The sequence below is a fragment of the Phyllopteryx taeniolatus genome, chromosome 5, assembly GCF_024500385.1.
Source record: "Phyllopteryx taeniolatus isolate TA_2022b chromosome 5, UOR_Ptae_1.2, whole genome shotgun sequence".
In the NCBI taxonomy this organism is placed as follows: domain Eukaryota; kingdom Metazoa; phylum Chordata; class Actinopteri; order Syngnathiformes; family Syngnathidae; genus Phyllopteryx; species Phyllopteryx taeniolatus.
In genome coordinates, this window is record NC_084506.1 from 17800431 (window position 1) to 17820338 (window position 19908).

The following is a 19908-nucleotide window of genomic DNA, read 5'->3' on the forward strand; positions in this document are numbered from 1 at the left end:
ATTTAAAGATGGTGGTTTTTATCATATATAAAGGTTACCTTGAATTTGTTGAGTGGTGGGTGGCGCTTTCATAAATGTGATTCAGTATTCAACCCTGCACTGCACTTATGACAAAAAAAAGTCATACCGCTGATGAAAAGTTTTAGCAGTTTTGAAACGTGACTAAAACTATGGTAAAACTTTAAATCAGTACCTAGCACATGCCAAAAAGATACCATAAAACAAGCATGAAAAAGGCAACAGCATAACCCCCCTTATGATATTTTACACTTAAAGTTTGTGCATTTGTAAGCCTTCATTGACGCCCAGCATTGGTTGCTTGGCCTCTTTGAGGCTCAGATTGAGCTCGAGCTCGGCTTACCATGACGGCGTCGGCCATAGCCCCTAAGCTCTGCTCTAACCCCGCCGCTCATCCTGTGGGGTCAAAACTAATACCGTATTTTCACGACCATAGGCCGCACCGTATTAAAAGGTGCAGTCTCAGTTACGGGGTCTATTTCTGTATTTAACACATGCATAAGATGCACCGTATTATTGGGCGCAGGCATGGTAAAACATACGCTAGCTTAAAACATACGGTAGCATGCATGCACGCTAAAACAATGTTTTTAAAAAGGCAGCGTGAGCAAAACTGAGTTCGGTTGTACTTTATTGAAGTATTTAACAATGTACTCACGTTATTTTTTTATCAATCCTCATCCACAAATCCATCAGTCCTCATCTTCTATATCTGAAATAAACAGCTGGTCAAGTTCTCAATCAAACGCCAGGTTCGAGTCCGTCTCGTTGCCGTGCGGCCCCTTAGAAATGATGCCGGCTTTTACGAAAGCTCGAATAACAGTGAAAGAAGACACGTTAGCTCAAGCATCGACAATCCATTCACAAATTGTGGCGTAACTTGCCCGGCGCTGCCTCCTAGTCTTAGTAAAACTGTGTTCGCCATCTGTCATCCATCGCTTCCACGCCGCTCGTAACTTCAGTTTGAATGCCCTGTTTACACGGATGTCCAGCGGTTGGAATTCTTTAGTCAAGCGTCCTGGAATGCTGGCAAGCTTCCTCACTTGCACTCAGTCGAATGCTGACTTGAGACGCTTCTCCCGGCTGTTCTTTGCTCATTAATTTATTGCTCGAGTTGGTCTTCCAACTCGGGCCACCTCGCCTTGTTTCCGCGTTTTGTTTTTATTTTTTTTCCGCGGAAACACAGCTTCGTCTTCTTGACTTGGCGAAGCTCGTTTTCCTGCTTCCTCCACTTGCGAACCATGGATTCGTTGATCTTGAATTCTCCCGCGGCTGCTCAATTCCCATGTTCCTCTGCGTAACTGACAGCTTGCAGCTTAAACTGTAATTCGTAAGCGTGTCTCTTTGTAGGTGCCATTTTCGGGGGTCTTTAGCCAAACCGATGTTGTTTTGCACAATGCACACCCGGGCACTCTATACCTACTGAGGGTGTGGCTTTAGCGTCCTCCTTCACGCACCCTTCCCTTGTCCTAAGCCACGTCCCCTTTTCCTCTGTATAAACAGCGTGTCGGCAGGAAATGCGGAAAAAAAAAAAAAGTCAAGTGCTGCGCTCATCACACAACAACAATTATAGATGTTGGAAGTCAGTGCACACATAAGGTGCGCCGCATTATAAGGCGCCCCGTCCATTTTGGAGAAAATTTAAGACTTTTAAGTGCGCCTTAAGGTCGTGAAAATACGGTAGTTTTAAGCTGCACTTTTTATTTAGCAACCATATGGTATGAGAGAAAAACATTTTTCCCCAAAAACGTGTGTGTGTGTGTGTGTGTGTGTGAGTGTGAGTGTGATGTTTGTTTTGGTGAGACGAGATCCCAGCAGGAAGTGTCTTGAAGGCTTGATTTGACGCAAGCGGACGTTTTTAGTGGCCTGGTGAAATGGCCTTTGAATGTGAGTTGAGCCTACTTTAAGCTTGTTATTTAGGTCATGGCTCTGCACAATCAAAAGAGTCACTATAGGAGACGGCAGACGAGGAACGGAATGATTTATTTTTATGTGGCAGTTGAGAGGATTATGTTGCCCAACAGGAAAATATTGCTCACGTCCTTTGACCAAGTTGACCACTAAACAACACATTTGGCTACTGCATGAATTTTGGATTTACAAAAAAAAAAAAAAAAAAGACAGGCTTGTGAAATTGTAAAATAAACAGTAGTTCTACTGGAAATGCAATTACAATTATGATTATTATTTATAAATTTGAATGTATAATTATACATTAATTTATGTTTATAAATGTATAATTTTTAGATTAATTACTAACCCTTCTTCCAGATTTTCAACTGATTCAAGCCAAAGTTCAAAATACCGTGGTGTAGGAGTTTAATACATTCCGTGACTATACTTGTAACGCAAAACAATTATATCTGAAATCATCTTTCCACATTGAAACGAATGGAAATTGCATTAATGCATGCACATTTTTTATGAGGAATATAGAACTCTACAGTATTGTACTTAATAAAAGCATAAAATTGCAAAATCATTTAAAGAGAATGTAAAGAATTAAACAGTTTGTTTATCATAAATTATTGATTGTGCGGCTCCTTCTGATGATTGTGCTTTGGTCACCAGGAGGAAGTATAATAAAGATGTACATAATACAGGAAGAAGAGTTCAAAACGGACTGTTGGCTGCAGTAATATTAGTCATTTTTCGCAGAGGAAAAAGATTATACAGTTTGTGTATATAATATAGTATTGTTATATTGTTTGTCTACATCTGTGTTCAAAGGTCCGTTGCTGAAAGGGTTATAACACCGCAACATTGATCCTATCATTAGTCCATCTATGGCGTTTTTTCTTTGTCTATTAACATTAGGTTTTTGCTCAAAAGTCAAAAGAAAAAAATCATTCGGGTAACGGCTTGCATCCTTAAAAAAAAAAAACTGGATCACTTGTAAGTCGAGTCACCACTGTATTTACCAAATTCAGAACATTTGAGTTTGTATTTTTCCACATTCTAAAAATTCCCAGTTTTCACATATTTTCCACAAAAACCACATTCAAATGAATTAAACAGTCAACAAAAAAGTTCCACATTTTGAAACCTTTGATCTCATCGTACTTCCACATATTCACACCATTCAAGCATCCAAATATTTACAAATTTGAAAATGCAGGACATTTTGGCTACTGTTCTTCACATTCCAAAAACTCCCACTTTTAACATGATTCCATATTTTCACGATAAAATTCCCAAATTAAGATAATCCACATTTCTCGACTGATTCAAACCATTCCAAAACTATTAGCTCATTCTGTACACATGCCAAACTATTTATCACATTACAAAAATTGTCACATTTTAACAATAAAATCTCCGAATTAAAAGATATTTTACATATTTTTATTCCACATTTGTTGACAGATTTAAACCATTCTAACTTCAAAAGTCTCACAACCTACATTTCAACAATTCAATTAACTCTACAGAAACTTTTACAGAACTTTCATTCTCTAGTTTTTCCTTTGTATTTTGAAACACAACTGATCGTATAGTTAATTTTATTTTATTATTATTATTTTTTTTTTTTAGATATTAATTAGCTAATTCATTAATAATTTTACATTTTATTAGTTTCAACCGAACTGATGTAAACACGGTCTCCCTGAATGAGTGACATGGATCCTAAAAGCCACTTGGAACAAAACTGAATTCACATCCCGAGTGAAAGCTGCCGTCTAATGCTGTTAGCGCGTCCCGGTGGATCAGCGATCAGCCATTAATCTCCTGCGTCTCATCCAAATAGACTTCACACCAAGGTGGCATGACGTTTGGATGACGTTTACCTGTTTGTTCGTGCGAGTGTTTTTCATAACTATGAAATCAACATCTAATTAGAACTGTGTTAATGTCATACTCTCACTCTGTGCTTGTATTTTGTTTAATAAGCGGCTCATGCAGGGCTCATTTTGTGTTAGTGTCTTAATTAGCTGTTATCAGCATGTTTTCAGTACAAGGAAGTACGTTTGGAACCAGTTATTGATATTATATGTGCATACAGTCTTCCCCACTTTATTGCAAATTTTCAACCAATAGTTTTTTTATTAGTTTTTCAGGATACTGGCAAATCCGAATTTAGAATTGCATGCCTTCAGTTCACTTTACTTTGTCATGAATTGACATCTGATATTCACTTCTTGTTTCTAGTATGTCATTCATTGTACATTATTATTCCCTGAGCTGTAAGTATCATTGTTGGTTTGAAAGGTGACTCCAATTAATCAGATTAAATGCTAGTGTATTAAGAATGTCAAGTTTAACATGAATATCTCGTCGAGAATATTAACATAGCGTAGCTCAGTGATGGTGATGTCATCTTACTTTGACCGGTAACAAGTAGATTTTTACAAATTCACTTTACAACAGTTAGCCCTTTTGATTAAAAAAACAATACATTTAGTACTCTAATTGTCGAGGTATTTAATGTACTTTATTATGGAAGGACCCTGGGAAAGTTAGGGGAAGAAATAACCCCAGACACCAGTCACACCAATTGACATGATTTAAAAAAAATAAATAAAAAAGTCTCAAGGAACCATGGATTAAGTAAAAAATGAAGTCAGCCATTTTGGGCAAATTCCAGGGCTCATACTTTGAACTCCCGACAAAGGAATTCGCCCAAATGAGCCCCAATGGAAGCAGGTATCCTCAACAGATGGGAAAACACTAAAAGCGAAGCATGGTGTCAAAGTTTGATGAACATTTTGAGGATTTGCCATGAAACGTGGTTGTTCGAAGGTGTGTTCAATTGCTGTGAGCCGTTTTTGTTTTTAGTCTATTAACAAGAGGAATATTTATCGCTATAAATTACTTTTTTTTGGGGGGGGGGGGGTTTGTTTTTTAAGTTTGTGAAAGCAGTCACAGAGCTACATTTTGAGCTAACTAGCATACTCAAAAGAAAAAAAGCTAAGCAGGAAGGGAGTTTAGCTGATTGAATGAATTATGACGTCTTTTGATTTGATATTGTACCATTTATGGGGAAGTTGGTTGTTATTTGGTTTGTTGAGTGGCTTTCTTTTTATGTTGACTCCTTTGTGTGACTGTCAGATGTTATCTCACTGGAGTGGACATTAGGCAAGTGTGTGGCCTTCCATTTTTGGCCGCGTTCCTCACAAGTTCTGACCTCACGTGAGGGTGGAGGAAGAAGAGATGGCCTTTTGTTTGAAAGCTATTTATCTTTTGCAGACACAGCACAGCCTTTTTTGGATGTCTGTGTCCAGACTCCTCTCTGTCATAAGATCCAGTTGTCCTTGGGTTACGCTGCTCTTTAGCTTTTGGAATGATAAACCAACCCCCCCCCCCGTTTCGGTGCGGTCCCTTTGCGAAAGTGGCACAGGCCGCTGTCTTATCTCGCTCGGGGGATTAGCGAGCCAACTTGAGCAGGCTTTATTGGAAGAGAAGGAATTGGCTTTGTACAGCGAAAACACAAAATGAACTGCGGCTGGACAGAGCAGACATAATGCATTTGACATTTCAATCGTTGGGATGGTTTTTCTTGCCAAAATAGCCAAACTTTGGGGACTTTTCTAAATATAGTTCTGTGGAGCTTGGAGTGAGATGGACTTTTCACAAGGTTTTAAATGCTCATAACGCTTCAGAATGGCGGGCATCTTTGCATTGAATCAACAGTATAATGTGCTAGTATGGGAAATTTTCATTCGGGACTGATCTGAAGTCGAAAATGTCCCACATGGAGCTTATGACGTCTGAGCCTGAGCGGTCTCCAACCTTTAACCTTCCGTGAGCTGCTTTTACCCAGTGAACGTGCTGGAGAACTTCTCAACAAACCAAAATGATCGGCATAATCAGAGTGAGCAAAACATCAATGTGCATGTGCACTCCCAGCAACATCTGGACAGTCTCCTGATGAGACAACAGAACTCCTTTTGGGAATCTATTTCCAGACCTAGTTTTTCTGTTCTCCATGCTTGGAGTGGAGTTCCAATGAACATTTCTGAGTAGTGGGTCGGAAATTTTCCATTTTGTTTTCAGGAATGCATTATGTCCTGAGACAACAAAATACAGCTCATTCTGGTTTTGTGTGTGTGTGTGTGTGTGTTAAACAATAGTGCCTGCGTCTGCGTGGTATTTAAAATCCGGAAAGGGAAAGCCTCATGGGCAGTCACTTTTCCCAGCCTTGTTCTATTGGTCACAAAACAAATTAGATAGAGGCAAAAACACTGGAGCAGAGCTCTGTTATTGAATTACGTCTGATGTACTCCCCCAGGAGGATAATTTACAGGACACTAAAGGGCTTCAGTGAACTACAACATGAACAAATTAGTTTGTTTTGCACTTATCCAGTAACGGGACCGCCACGAGGGTAAAAAGGATTTTGGCGCAGTTGTGCATTGCAAATATAGCTTACCACTGTGGGCATGTATTGTCCTTCACTGGGAATTAATGTGCTTAGCTCAAGTTTTCATTTTTAATCCCATCATGAAAAGAAAAGATGAAATATATGCTTGCATAGTTTTTGTATACTTGTTTGTTTTCAGTTGGACCTGAGACGAAAGATCTAAAGTCACTGTCTGGATATGGGAAAGTGAGTTGGCAAAAATAATATACAAAAAAACTAGAGTAAATACTAAAGATTCTGCTTTACTTTGCACACAGTATCAATAAAAACCTACTACATAGAAGTGCTTATCACTTAATTTCTAGTTATAATTTTGGCCTTTTGAGTTTTGTGTGAAGGGCAAAGTCTGTCAATTTGTAATGTTGTACATCATACTTCACAAACTAGGAAGCAGTCTGTTGACTAAGAAACCATGGGACACGCTAATAATTAAGTTTTCACATCTTAAGTTCGGAGTTGGGGGGGTATTCTATGCTGTATTGCCATTGCACTTTGTTTTAGACGTAGTACAAAACGTAAATATTTCATATCGTCGCTGTCCAATGACAAGCATGTATTTGTTTGGAGGTGCTTTTGCACTGTTGTCTTCCGGTTCCCCTTATGAAAACTTGACAGTTAGCAAAAGGAAGAGGCAAGCCCTTTGTCTCTTTTTTCAATCATTTCTGTGTACGCCTCACTGACCACAATTTTCAACTGCATCTGAAGAAACACTCATAACTAACGAAATGGTTTCCCCACATAATGCGACCTATCACCTGAACAATTCAATAAAACAAATCCATGTGGAAAATAAATAAAGTAATAATAAATAAATGTAAAATATGCTGGTTACTGACTCAAATGAACCGCTTCAGGTGAAAATGAATAAATGACTGTGAGAGGTCTAACGGGGGGAAAAAATGGATGGAAGATTTTTTTTTTTTAATTGTGGAGAAAAATAAATGTAAAATAAATAAACTAAATAATTATAATAAACTGCTTACGTGAAAAAAAATCCTAATAGGAATTTCCTGCCTCCTGTTGCATTTTCCAAAATGCAAATATTTTCAATATACTGGCGCTACAGTGTGACAGTTTTGTTTCCAAAAAAATTTAGGTCTTGTGTTCTTTTTCAATAAAACGAAACAGATATTTGAATCAGGGAGTGTGTCGACTTGCTGTATCCACTCACTGCATGTGATGTAATCGCTGCTTCTGGCAAGTGAACATCTATGTGGCGTGCAGTTGATTATACCCAACCGCAGCCAAACCAAGAGGGCAATGTATCATATATTTTATATTTTTTTTCTGAAGGTAATTCAATGATCTCTGCTCATATGAGTGGTCACGTAGGAGGAAGTCTGTGTGCCAGATCCTCTCTTGGGCGGCGTCTGCTGACATCTGGCCATCATGAGAATAATAAGATGGAGAAAACCCGACCTGAAGAAGTAATTTTTAAACAATGTGCTTAAGCTTTAAACATTAACCGGTTTGTTTAGAGAGGAAAATGAGCCTAAAGGCAGCGGAGCGCGACGTTCCTTCACAGTGAATTTCAATTGGTAAACTTCTGTTGCACCTCTAAGGGACAACACGGCTGGGCTGTTGCCTTCATAAATCCTTTAGCAACTGTACAAATCATGTTTTAAAGTACATAAACAGCCTGACAAGTGTAAAAAGTAAACCACTGTAAAAACATTCCATTTCTAATGTGCTTTTAAATAAGAAAAATAGCACTTTACAGTATTGTACTTTATAAAAACATGCAACAATAACATCATTAAATAGAATGTAAAGAAGTATACATTTTGCGCATCATGATTTCATGTTTCAATGCCCATTGACCGTTCCTTCTGGTGTGTTCGCCTTGCCCACTAGGAGGCTGTATAATTCAGACATGAAAAAGAAGAGCTTCACAACTATGTGACTAAATAAGTCGCAGTAATATTAGTCATTGTTCGCAGAGGATAAAGAATATATGCCTGATAGTATTGTTATATTGTCTGTCTACAGGTGTTGCTGCATTGTTTTTGTTCAAATGTCTGTTGTTTATAGGGTTATGACTACCACAACATCAATGCTTGTTTTGTTAGCCTGTCTATGACATTTTGCATTGTGTGTTAGCATTAAGCTATCAGGCTTTTGTAAGTTGTGGTGGTGGTTGTGTGGGTTGATTAAATACACAATGTGAAATTGTCTTTGTTGAACTTCAACTGGTAGTGGCCCAAAACAGCTTCAATCAAGCACAACATCTGGACTACAGATTGAAATTAGCTGTCCGCAAAATCTGGTACAAGCATCTTTTCATATCTTTATTGATTATTATCATATATTATTGATTCTATAAATGTAATAAATCACTATCTGCTGCTTGTTGTGACCATTTAGCGCTTGTAGCAGTCAATTTTTGCTCACGACCCAAGACAAAAGACGGCCATCAACAGTTCTCGAAAAACTAACAAGTCGGGTCACTCGTAAGTCAAGGTACCGCTATATGATGTAAAATCCTATTACAAATATGGACTCGCACTATTGCCCAACATTTACAGAGAAGAGGGAGGAAGGAAGTCTGATGACTCATCACTTCAAGCCATTCACTTTTTGTCTAATAGCTTTTGTATGCTTATTATCTCATTGCTTGCTCTTGGGACTCTTCTGAGTACATCACGAAATAAAATCAAATGGGGGGAAAAAAAAACATCGAAGTAATCAGACCAAATAAATTATACCTCCACTTGGTTCCAACTAGGGAAGGCCACAAGTAAACTTCCAGTTTTTTTTAGTTGTTTTAAAAAAAAATTATTATTATTATTATTAGTAGTAGTATCATGTTGCCTGAAGTTAGTTGTGCCATTTTGGCGGTCTGTCATAGTTCTTGTTCTTATAGACCACATACACATACACACATTGAATCAACGGCGCCTTTGTTGGGTTTTGACAAGTAGCGCACTCACAATCATTTCCCAAAAAATCCAATATTCCCAATTATTTTCCTTTATTTAAGCACAATGTTAATGTTCAAACTGCATGTTACAGTGGCTTACAATAATATTAAATGTACTTTTTAGGAATTGAGAACTTTGTCATTTTTGATAAACACTGGTGAGCTATAGTTCAAAAAGCATTTTTTTTTAAGATGGTACTTCAAGCCATTGAGGCTAATTTTGTAATCACTCTGCCTTTGTCAAATAACATAGATATAGGGGTTTGTTTACTAGCGGTACTAGGGATGGGGAAGTACCGATACCAGGTATCGGTGTCGGGCTGATGTCAACCTTATTTCAAGGTATCGGGAACTCGTGACGGCTGCTGAGACCAGCCACCGATACTTAGGCAAACATCTGACATCGCGTAAGTCCTCCTCGCCAGTAGCTGGCGCTACAGTGTGACAGTTTGACACATCAGCGAATCATATTCTGTGTCAAGCACAAAATGTCTTTTGTCAAAATAATCTGTCATTTTGTTAATTTAAATTTTATGTACCAAAAGTACTAGTGTCGGTGAGTACTCATACTTGCATCATTCTGAAAAAAATAAGTGGTATCGAACATCCCAAAGTGGGGCAATTGAGTTTTTGCCACCTGCCCAGGAAGTACCTGTGACATCATGGTGAAAAGGTCTATATAAGCAAAAAGTCTATCCCAGGTGTGTCCCATTTAGCATTTGGTCTTTGTGCTCTTCCTGTACAGGAATCCTCTTTTCCACTCTGGTCTTTGGGCCTGCCTGTGGCTTCATCCTGGGCTCCGTCTGCACAAAGTTCTACGTGGACGCTATATTCATTGAGATAGGTGAGTTGTCTCATTCCACGCGTGTGTATGTCTTTGGATATAGTGCACATGACCCTTGTTGTGCCTCCTCCCAGACAAGCTCAGCATCACCCCGGAAGACCCCCGGTGGATCGGGGCCTGGTGGGCAGGCTTCCTCCTGTGCGGCGCCTTACTCTTCTGCTCGGCGATCTTTATGTTCGGCTTCCCTCAGTCGTTGCCCACCAAGGACAGAGAGGAGGGGCTGGACAGTGAGCAGGCCATGCTTCCTCCAGCTCCTCTCAGTTCAGACTCGGAGACTCCCAAGCCCAGCAACGGAGCCGTGAGCAACCACGAGCGGGACAAGAGCCCCACCTGCTGTCAGCAACTTAGGGGTGAGCATCTGCTGGGCATTATTAGATCAGTGAGTCTCAGTGTGATAATAGTGATACACAGGCTTCCTCTGGTGGTAATTTAAGAATCACTGAATTAAATGTCAATTTGTACATAATTTTGCAATGGCTTAATACAGACCAGTACAATATGTTTGTTAAATACAGTTGAGTTGTATTCAACTTTAATAACACATATATACAATAGATTTTCTTCTTTTTTAAAAATGTATTTTCGAGCTGTTTTCAAACAGGGCGGAACAGTGGTTAGCACATCTGACTCACAGTTCTGAGGAGTCGGGTTCAAATCTGGCCTCAGCTGTGTGGAGTATTCTTTTTAGGAATAAAACTTTTACCCAGTATTATTTAACTTCTGCATAAATGTCCTTTGTATATATATTACGAAGAAGAATGTTGCAAAACTTTGACAGAAATGGAATGAAACTGATCATAAATTGTTAGTCTACCTGCTGGACATGTATTAAATTCTTCTGCTGTGGATCCTTTTCAACATTCTCTGTCTTACAGTACTGTTAATGAAATATTTACAAAATAAATTAATACAGAAGCTAAATGATAAAGAACTCAGTTCAACTAAATCAATTTAATCCAATGTAAGCGAGCGAAAGCCATGAATAAATCCTGTCATGGTGAAAATGAAACTGGCAGACATTTTCAGTAATATCAATCCATTTTCCTCCCACATTGCAAAATCATGCATCATAGATTTAAGGAAGACTCTTAAATTGTCGTTAGGTGGGTGTGATTGGATCAAGCCAACCTCTCATGGCGTTGTCTCATCGTTGTTTTTGTCCCGCAGTCATCCCCAAGGTGACCAAACATCTGCTGTCCAACCCCGTGTTCACCTGCATTGTCCTGGCCGCCTGCATGGAGATCGCTGTCGTGGCTGGCTTCGCCGCCTTTTTGGCCAAATACCTGGAGCAACAGTTCAACCTCACCACCACCTCGGCCAACCAACTGCTAGGTCTGCATATATGAGACGGACACGTAATGATTTCACCCTCACCCACCCTGTTGTTCAAGTGTAATAAAAGAATTGAATCGGTGTAAAATGTCAGAAGGACTCCGGCATAATTTATGTGTAACTGGAGTGCTTGGTTGGCAGGTATGACGGCCATCCCATGCGCGTGCCTGGGAATCTTCATGGGCGGCCTGCTGGTGAAGAAGCTCAATCTGTCTGCGTTGGGAGCCATCCGCATGGCCATGCTGGTCAACCTGATCTCCACCGCCTGCTACATCTCCTTCCTGTTCCTGGGCTGTGACACAGGCTCCGTCGCGGGGGTGACGGTCATGTACGGCAACAAGTAAGACCAGCCAAAATGAAAGGCATTTTTTATTACAATAATCCCTGACCGAGCCCTGCTGCGAAAATAAAATAAAAAATTGATGCTCCCCTAAAAAATTTTTTATAACTGTCTATATTAATAGTTTCAACTGTAAATGTAACACAAAAGAAAAACAAGTTAGAAATCACTTCAGACTACTTACCCTTAAAAATAAATGACTGACTAATTTTATTTCAGAAAATGCACCAGGAGTGGACGTGTACATGCACATTCAGCGAAGATGCCATAATTTCCACTAACATCCCAGGCTAAACTTAACTCCTCCCTGACAAGCAAAGATATTAGTCTCTCAGTTGTGATGTATCACTTAAACAATACTTCCTTGACGTATATTAATACTTTCCCACAGCCGGGGCGCCATCTTGTGGCATTTTAGGGCATTACAAATAACTAAAGGATAAGTTCCACAGGGGGGAAAAACAAACGGCTGATTTGTGAAGCGCAAACCAAAAGGGGGTTCACTGCATTTGATCTCCTAAATTTCCTCACTCACAAAGAAATGAAGTCTACAATTGTTCTGGTTGTTTATTGATTAAATTATAGATAGTATATGAGTCGAAAATAGTTTTGAAAACTAAAAGAATGAATGAAAAGAAAATACGTTAGCCCTTGTGGCACAGTCCATCAACCAATTCTCCTGGTTTCAACTGGTCTATAATGTGTATAAAGCACACCTCTTTTACGAATCAATTTCTTACTTTGCCATCTCTGTAGCACCATGAGAAAGAAAATAGTGCTGTCAACAAGAGGTCAAGATTGTAGACATGCACGAGGCTGAAATGGGTTATATAACTATCATCAAAAGGCTTGGAAAGATCTGGCCGCATGGAGTTAGGACGATCATGAGGAAGGTAAAGAATTAGATTCCATGTGCATGGCAGGAACTTGTTAATGATCTGAATACTTAAGGTAAGTGGGATTTCAGTCACCAAGAAAACAGTTGGTGACACACTGTGCTGTACTGGACTGAAAACAGGCCCGCCGTAAGATGTCTAGCGTACCAAATCCAAATGACTCAGACATGCTTGGGACAAAGTGGGTACCACACCAAAGTTGAGCAATTTGGCATCAACTCGACCAACCCTATTAGGAGGATTACTAACAATTAACCCAAAGAATATCATCCCAGCAGTCAAAATTTGAGGCTGACTTTTTTGTGAACACATTTACAAATTCAGCAAGAGGGTCAAATAATTACTGGCCATACTGTGTAAGTTTTATTATTTATTCATACTCCTTTGTCCTTCAGCACACCGGACTGCAGTATGTTGCTATTTCTCACTTTTTTTCTGATAAATAAACATCGCCTACAAGGTTTGAGCCCTTTTATTGGAGGTGAGCCACGCAGTTGAGTACCTCAATAAAAATGCTCATCACAGCCAGCCCTGGTGGTGCAGCTGCCTCATATTTTATTCACACCATTTTTGTGTCTCCTTATCGAGCAGATAAAAAAAAACAAATATTGGTTCTGAAAGTGGCCTGCACAGAATATAGATGCAGCCAACCTTAAAGGAAAGGTGTGGGAGTCTATACAGATGTTGATTGCTGAGCTGAACAGGACAGTTTTTCCACTCATGTAGATGATTAACCCTTTTTTGTAATGTGCGGTGTGTTACAGATCAAATCATCACACATCATGTGATACAATAGCTATACAATAGAAGGTTTTTACAAATCCAATGGTGTCTTGACTTAAGAGTTTGATTTGTTCTGTGATCATATGTGACTCAAAACACTGGTGTCTCACTGGTATTTTGTGCTTGCTGCTGCTTCTTGGCCAGGAATCCCTTGAAAAAGGTTTTTAACACTCAGTAGGATATTTCCTGGTTAAATTAAAAAAATAAAATTAAAAAAAGGAACTAAAATCTCAACAATCTCATACCAACATGGAGTAATCAAATAATTAACTATACTTAAAAGAATTAAACAGTTTGTGCATCATGGTTTCATACTTCAATGCCCATTGTCATTGTGCTCCTTCTGGTGTAGACGCCTTGGCCACCAGGGCCCAGGATATTACAAACAAAATACACAATGGGTTTGACAACTGACACAGTAAGCTGTAGAAATATTGTCGTTTTTCATGGAGGTTAAACAATAAATGTCAGATTTATCTTGTTATATTGTCTGTATACATATGTTGGTTTGTGTTCAAATAATCTGTTGCTTGAAGGGTTATATCTACTGCGACATCCATGCTAGTTTTTTTTAGCATGTCTACGGCGTTCTAGTGGAAACTACAACCACAACAACGGAATGCAATTTGTGTAGAAATTGAAAGTTGGCGCTGAACTGAAACCTGGGTTGATGATTGTGTACATCATGTCCTGTGATGTGCTGTACTGCCATCTTGTGGCATCCATATGTGATTACAAACTTCTTTTGGGGAGGGGAGGGAATTACTTGTGGATTTTCACTATTGCCGCAGGGCTCGATTCCAATATCCCCCGGGGGTTCACTGTAAATGGTTTGGTGTGGCCTGTTGGTTCTAAGTAAGTGTACTCTCCTGTGTGTTCAGCACGTTGCAGGTGGGCAAGAAGCCAGAAGCGGCGTGCATCAGTCAGTGTAACTGCTTCACGTCGTCCATCAGCCCCGTGTGCGGCTCCAACGGCGTCACCTACCTGTCGGCCTGCTTCGCCGGATGCACACACACTGTCGCTCAGGTCTGCATCGCAGCCACTACACGAAGAATGAGAAAGGAAGCACTCCATGGGAAAATGTGTAGCCCAACCAGTAGCTGACACATACAGGACGTTGCAGTGAATTAGTGTTGTTGACCATGACAAGGGAGCAATTAAAATAGAAATAAAAATGCCAACATTTAACATTTGAATTCATCGAACAATTAAGCAGAAAATATTTTTTTCTAAATGTATTCTTTATTTGAATATATAATGTAATATTCAATTTAGGTTAAGTTATAAGTTCCTCCACAAGTCTTATGAAGTTAAGAAAATTGACAATTAAATATTAAAATGTAATATATTTCATATCATTTAACATAGTATTTTATGATGAATTGTTAAAAAAAGTTTGGAAATGTTGCCTCAAATGTTTTTTTTTTTTGTTTTTTTTTAATTTAAATGTTTTATTATAAAATGTTAATTTTGTGCACAATTTATTGGAATAAAATTATATTTCCCCCCCAAAAAAATATCTAGTTTATGTAATGTGTGGTTAAAGGTGGAAGGACTTGGCAACTGCAACGCAATATTCGAACTTAAATGCAGAAGCCTATTATAACAATCAAGTAGCTCAAGCCTTATTCGAGTTGACAAATAATGTGTAATAATGTCTAAAGCTAAAAACGGCCATTGGTGAGGCTCGGGGGTATTCAAAATAGTACTGAGCAGATTCTGTTTAGCCATTACTGTCCTGTTATCTTCTAAATTGTCTTTTTGCATCCACGCAGAACCTGAGCGGATGCGCTTGCGTGTCCGCCGAGAGCGAATTAGCCACGGCGGTTCCGGGGAAATGTCCGACGTCCGGCTGCCAGGAGGCTTTCCTTATTTTCCTGTGCATCATCTGCTTGTGTAGCCTGGTGGGCGCCATGGCCCAGACGCCCTCCGTCATCGTCCTCATCAGGACCGTCACCCCCGAACTCAAGTCATACGCACTTGGCGTCTTGTTTCTTTTGCTACGACTCCTTGGTAAGACCGGCTAATGTCTTACTACGCACAATACTAAAAAGAGTGCTTCAATGTAAACCTTTTTCGTAATGTTTGTAAACAATAGGTGCCAGTGTATTTCCCAATGACAATAAAGCCGTTAACTACATGGTTAGAAAAAATAAATTGGGCAAAATATCTGCACAAAAAAATACGGAACATGTGAGCAGGTACCTGTACTTTCACTGCGAGGTAACCACGTGAAGTCGTGGTTAAAATTGAAACATCAATAACATAATGAAATAGAATGTTAAGAATTGAACCGTTTTGCATCAATATTTCATGCTTTAATTCAATGGCCTCTGAATTTATCATCTGTGAAGAACAACTACAGTGGGAGAAAAAAGTATGTAAAGTTTTTCATAAATTAGTCAAAATGAGGTCTGCTATTCATCTAAAAAAAAAAAAAAAAAAAAAAAGTGGACCCTTGGATTTAATAAGTGGTTGACCCTCCTTTGGCAGCAGTAACCTCAACTCAACATTTCCTGTAGTTGCAGATCAGATGTGAGCAACGATCAGGTTGAACTTTGGACCAGGTCACTGTCTGGTGTGAATAGCTGTCTTGAGGTCATACCACAGCATCTCAATCAGGTTGAGGTCAGGGCTTTATATATACACTTGTATAAAGCTGGAAAAGGTTACAAAAGTATCTCTAAAAGTCTTGATGTTCATCAGTCCACTGTTAGACGAATTGTCTACAAACGGAGAAAGTTCAGCACTGTTGCTTCCCTTCCATGGAGTGGTTGTCCTGTAATGATGACTGCAGATCACAGCGCAGAATGCTCAATGAGGTGTAAAAAAAAAAAAAAAAAACCATAGCATGTCAACTGAAGACTTCACTGGCAGATGCCAACATCTATTTTGACAAATCAACCATATGCAAAACAGTAAACAGAATGGGGTTTATGGGAAGGAAGCTGTTGCTGTCTAAAAAAACAACATTGTTTCATGTTTGAAGTTTGCCAAAGAGCACTAGGATGTTTCACAGCACTACTGGCAAAATATTCTGTGGACAGATGAAACCAAAGTTGAATTGTTTGGGAGGCGCACACAATGCCATGTGTTGAGGAAAAATGACACAGCACACCAACATCAAAACCTTATCCTCAACTGTGAAGCATGGTGGAGGGAGCATCATGGTATGGGCGTGCTTTGTTACCTCAGGGCCTGGACAGCTTGCTATCCAGGCATAATTTATTAAAATATTTTTGCAAGAGCTTGAGGCGATCTGTCCTAGCTTGAAAGAGGATGGGTGTTGCAACAAGACAATCAAATCACAGAAGCAAATCAACAACAGAACGGCTTCAGAAAATAACGTGTTCTGGGGTGGCCCAGTCAAAGTCCTAACCTCAACCTGATTTAAATGCTGTGGCATGACCTCAAAAGAGTGATTCATAGCTGACATCCTAGGAATCTTGGTGAACTGCAACAGCTTTGGAAAGGAATGGTCCAATATTCATCCTGATCATTCTCAAAGGAGTGTCAACCACTTATTAAATCCAAGATTCACCTTTTTCTCTTTGTCCTGTGAATCTTTAATTTCCAATAAACATGAAAACAATTGTGTTGTATTAGTTTAAACAGAGTGTTTGTCTATCCTTGTGATTAAGATGGTCAGACCACATTTTTTGACCAATTTGTGCAGAAATTTAGGAAATTCCAAAGGGTTGACATACCTTTTCCTCCCACTGACCGTTTGACATTCTAGGCTTCTCCTGGTTGACGTAGGCAGTGTCGCAAGCTTAGTTAGCCACTCCTCGTCCTCGAGTGATAACGGCGTGCTAGCTAGCCAGTCGCAGCTCGTGGCTGTTGCTAAGCAAGTAAGCTTATCGCTTAGGATTCCCCCAGTAGTTCTCGAGCTGCCATGAAAGCAGGGAGAACTGTTGGACATAGACACAGACGTGCTTGAAGCCATGACATCGTCTACAAGCGATATCGCGACTGCTCAATAAGAGTCCAAATGTATCCTGTAGGCCAAACTTATACCGCATGAACCGTACACCTCTTCTGTACTGTGTGAATTTGTGTTTAAATCTCACGAAAGCCATTTGGTCGCGTGCCCCCCCAGGCTTCATCCCACCGCCCCTGATCTTCGGCGCGGGCATCGACTCCACGTGCCTGTTCTGGAGCTCGGACTGCGGCGAAAAAGGCGCGTGCTTGCTGTACGACAACCTGTCCTACCGCCGCCTGTATGTGAGCCTGGCCATCATCCTCAAGGCGGTTGCCTTCCTCCTGTACACCACCACGTGGTACTGCCTCCGCCGCAACTACAATGCCTATATCAAGAGCCACGAGGCCAACATGGCGCCCAGCGACTTCTACCCGTCGCTCTCAGACGCTCCCAAAGTGGACAGGACGCAGTTCATATACAACCTGGAGGACCATGAGTTTTGCGAAAACATGGAGTCGGTTTTATAGGACCCAGCCGGCGGGAGGACGCCGATTCTGGATTTTGCCAAGGAATTTCGGCCCCTGTCGTATTTAACGGCGATGAACTGCTGCTGGTGCAACTCTCCATCCTCGAAACATGGGTCCATTTTAGCTGGTGCGGCGCTAGTAGGGTTGCAAATGGAACATTTCCAGTACATTTATGGAAAGTTCTCTTAAATTTCTGTGGGAAGTTAAGATGGGAAATTTGGGAAATACAATACAGTCAACCAACCGGCATTTGCTAATTTGCCCGTTTTGCTTTGGCGCCACCGGTGGCATCTTTGTGTCAATGAAGTATGTTGCCATCATTTGGGACATATGCACATGTTTTAAAACCAAAAAAAAAGTTTATCATTGCTTATAGATGCCACAAGATAGTGGCAAAGCACTTGTGGCATTTATAGGCAATTGTAAACCTTTTTTCTGGTTTTACAATGTGTCTAAATGAATACAGATAGAATAAAACTTCAATTTAATAATAATAACCCTATAAATTGCTCAAAATTCGCAAAAACATCCCATGGCAAGTTTCCAGCGTTGGAAATTGCTGGAATTTTGCAACTCCAGTCGCTAGGCGGACAAAGATGACAAATGTTTATTTAGAGCTTAGATCATTACTGTACTAGAGTGGATGATAGTTTCACTATTTGTACAGCTCTGGCACGGCAGCAGTTAAGTGTGTGTTCAAGGAGTGTCTGGGCCACTTGGAAAACTGAAAATATGTTACCGGAATAATGTCAAAATGTAAATTGAGAATTCAAATAATTAAAATATTACAAGAACAAATGTTTTTATACTCATATGCCCGTTTGATATGGACCTGCCTGCAGTAAAGATTACAATACAAGAATATATTTTAAATATTACAAGAATAGAGTTGAATACTATAACAAAAATTAAGTAATAATACTACAAGGTTGCCATATTACCAGAAAGAATACAAGAATAAATATTACATTAAATAGAATATATACATATTACAAGAATGAAGTTGAAATGGAAAGATACATTTCGAAAGAGTACAAGAATGAAGTTGAGCTATTACAAGTATATATTTGAAATATTACAAGAATAAATCCAAACTTTGACAAGAACACTTTCAAAATGTCTCCTTTCCATCGTGCCCGTGATACTCCTTGGCACTAAACTAAGATGAGGACAAAAGTTGCAGCGTTCGTTCGTAGTTACTGTTCGTCAAGGTGTTTACAAGTCATTTGATCGGAAGAGCGGAACCCAGTCTTAACGTTTTACTCCAGTGGCCTCGTAGACCTTTTTGAAGTCATGCTGGATCGCTCCCCCTTTGTCGCGGATGTGCAAACGTGCGACGTCTTCACCTCGTTCGTCACTGGCGTGTGTCTTGTGTCACACCGCAGTTTATTCAACTTAATTTGTCTTAATAAGGGAGCATATTGTACCAATAAGATTGTTCTTCTTTGGATTACGACACATAGGTGAGGCGTGCATTAGCATATGAAGAAAAGTTATATTTTTGCGTGTATTGGGGAAAAAAAAGAAAAGAAATGAGTAATATATTTATCTTTTTGAAGCCCAGGATGCTCTATTAGATGTCAATATTGAGATATAAAGTCCGTTGTTGTACAGAGGATGGTTTGCAGTGAGAGTAGTAAATGTGTTGCACATAAGTTTTGTGCAAGCTAAAAATCCTCATCAGGACCCTGTATTCGTGTGCGTGCTCGCGTGCGTGTACCAAATGTACATTTCTGGCGTGGACTTGTTCCGATGCTACTGATTTCTCTGCAGTTCTAGTTTGGACCTTTTCGTACACCTTTTCTATGCCATTTATTTTACTCTAGAAATAAATACCTTTTTTCAATTAAAAAGTACATTTGTGCTTGGGGTTTTTTTTTTTCCCCCGCCTGAATGATAGAAATCCGCAAGCATGGGTAGGAAGGACATGGTGAAACACACTCAGTGGCTAAATGTTTTTATATT

At 39.6% G+C, this 19908-nt stretch overlaps 1 protein-coding gene across 1 annotated transcript in view; it reads left to right on the forward strand.

Annotated features, from left to right (window-relative positions):
* Positions 1–19799, forward strand: part of slco3a1a (solute carrier organic anion transporter family member 3A1a) — a 39800-nt gene extending 20001 nt beyond the window's left edge. The window contains exons 3-9 of the mRNA XM_061773292.1: positions 10045–10143; positions 10218–10493; positions 11311–11475; positions 11617–11815; positions 14376–14520; positions 15270–15507; positions 17594–19799. Of these exons, the coding sequence (XP_061629276.1) occupies positions 10045–10143; positions 10218–10493; positions 11311–11475; positions 11617–11815; positions 14376–14520; positions 15270–15507; positions 17594–17943 (1472 nt within the window). The 3' untranslated portion in view covers positions 17944–19799. The remainder of the gene's footprint in view (positions 1–10044; positions 10144–10217; positions 10494–11310; positions 11476–11616; positions 11816–14375; positions 14521–15269; positions 15508–17593) is intronic.
* Positions 19800–19908: the final 109 nt, after the last annotated feature.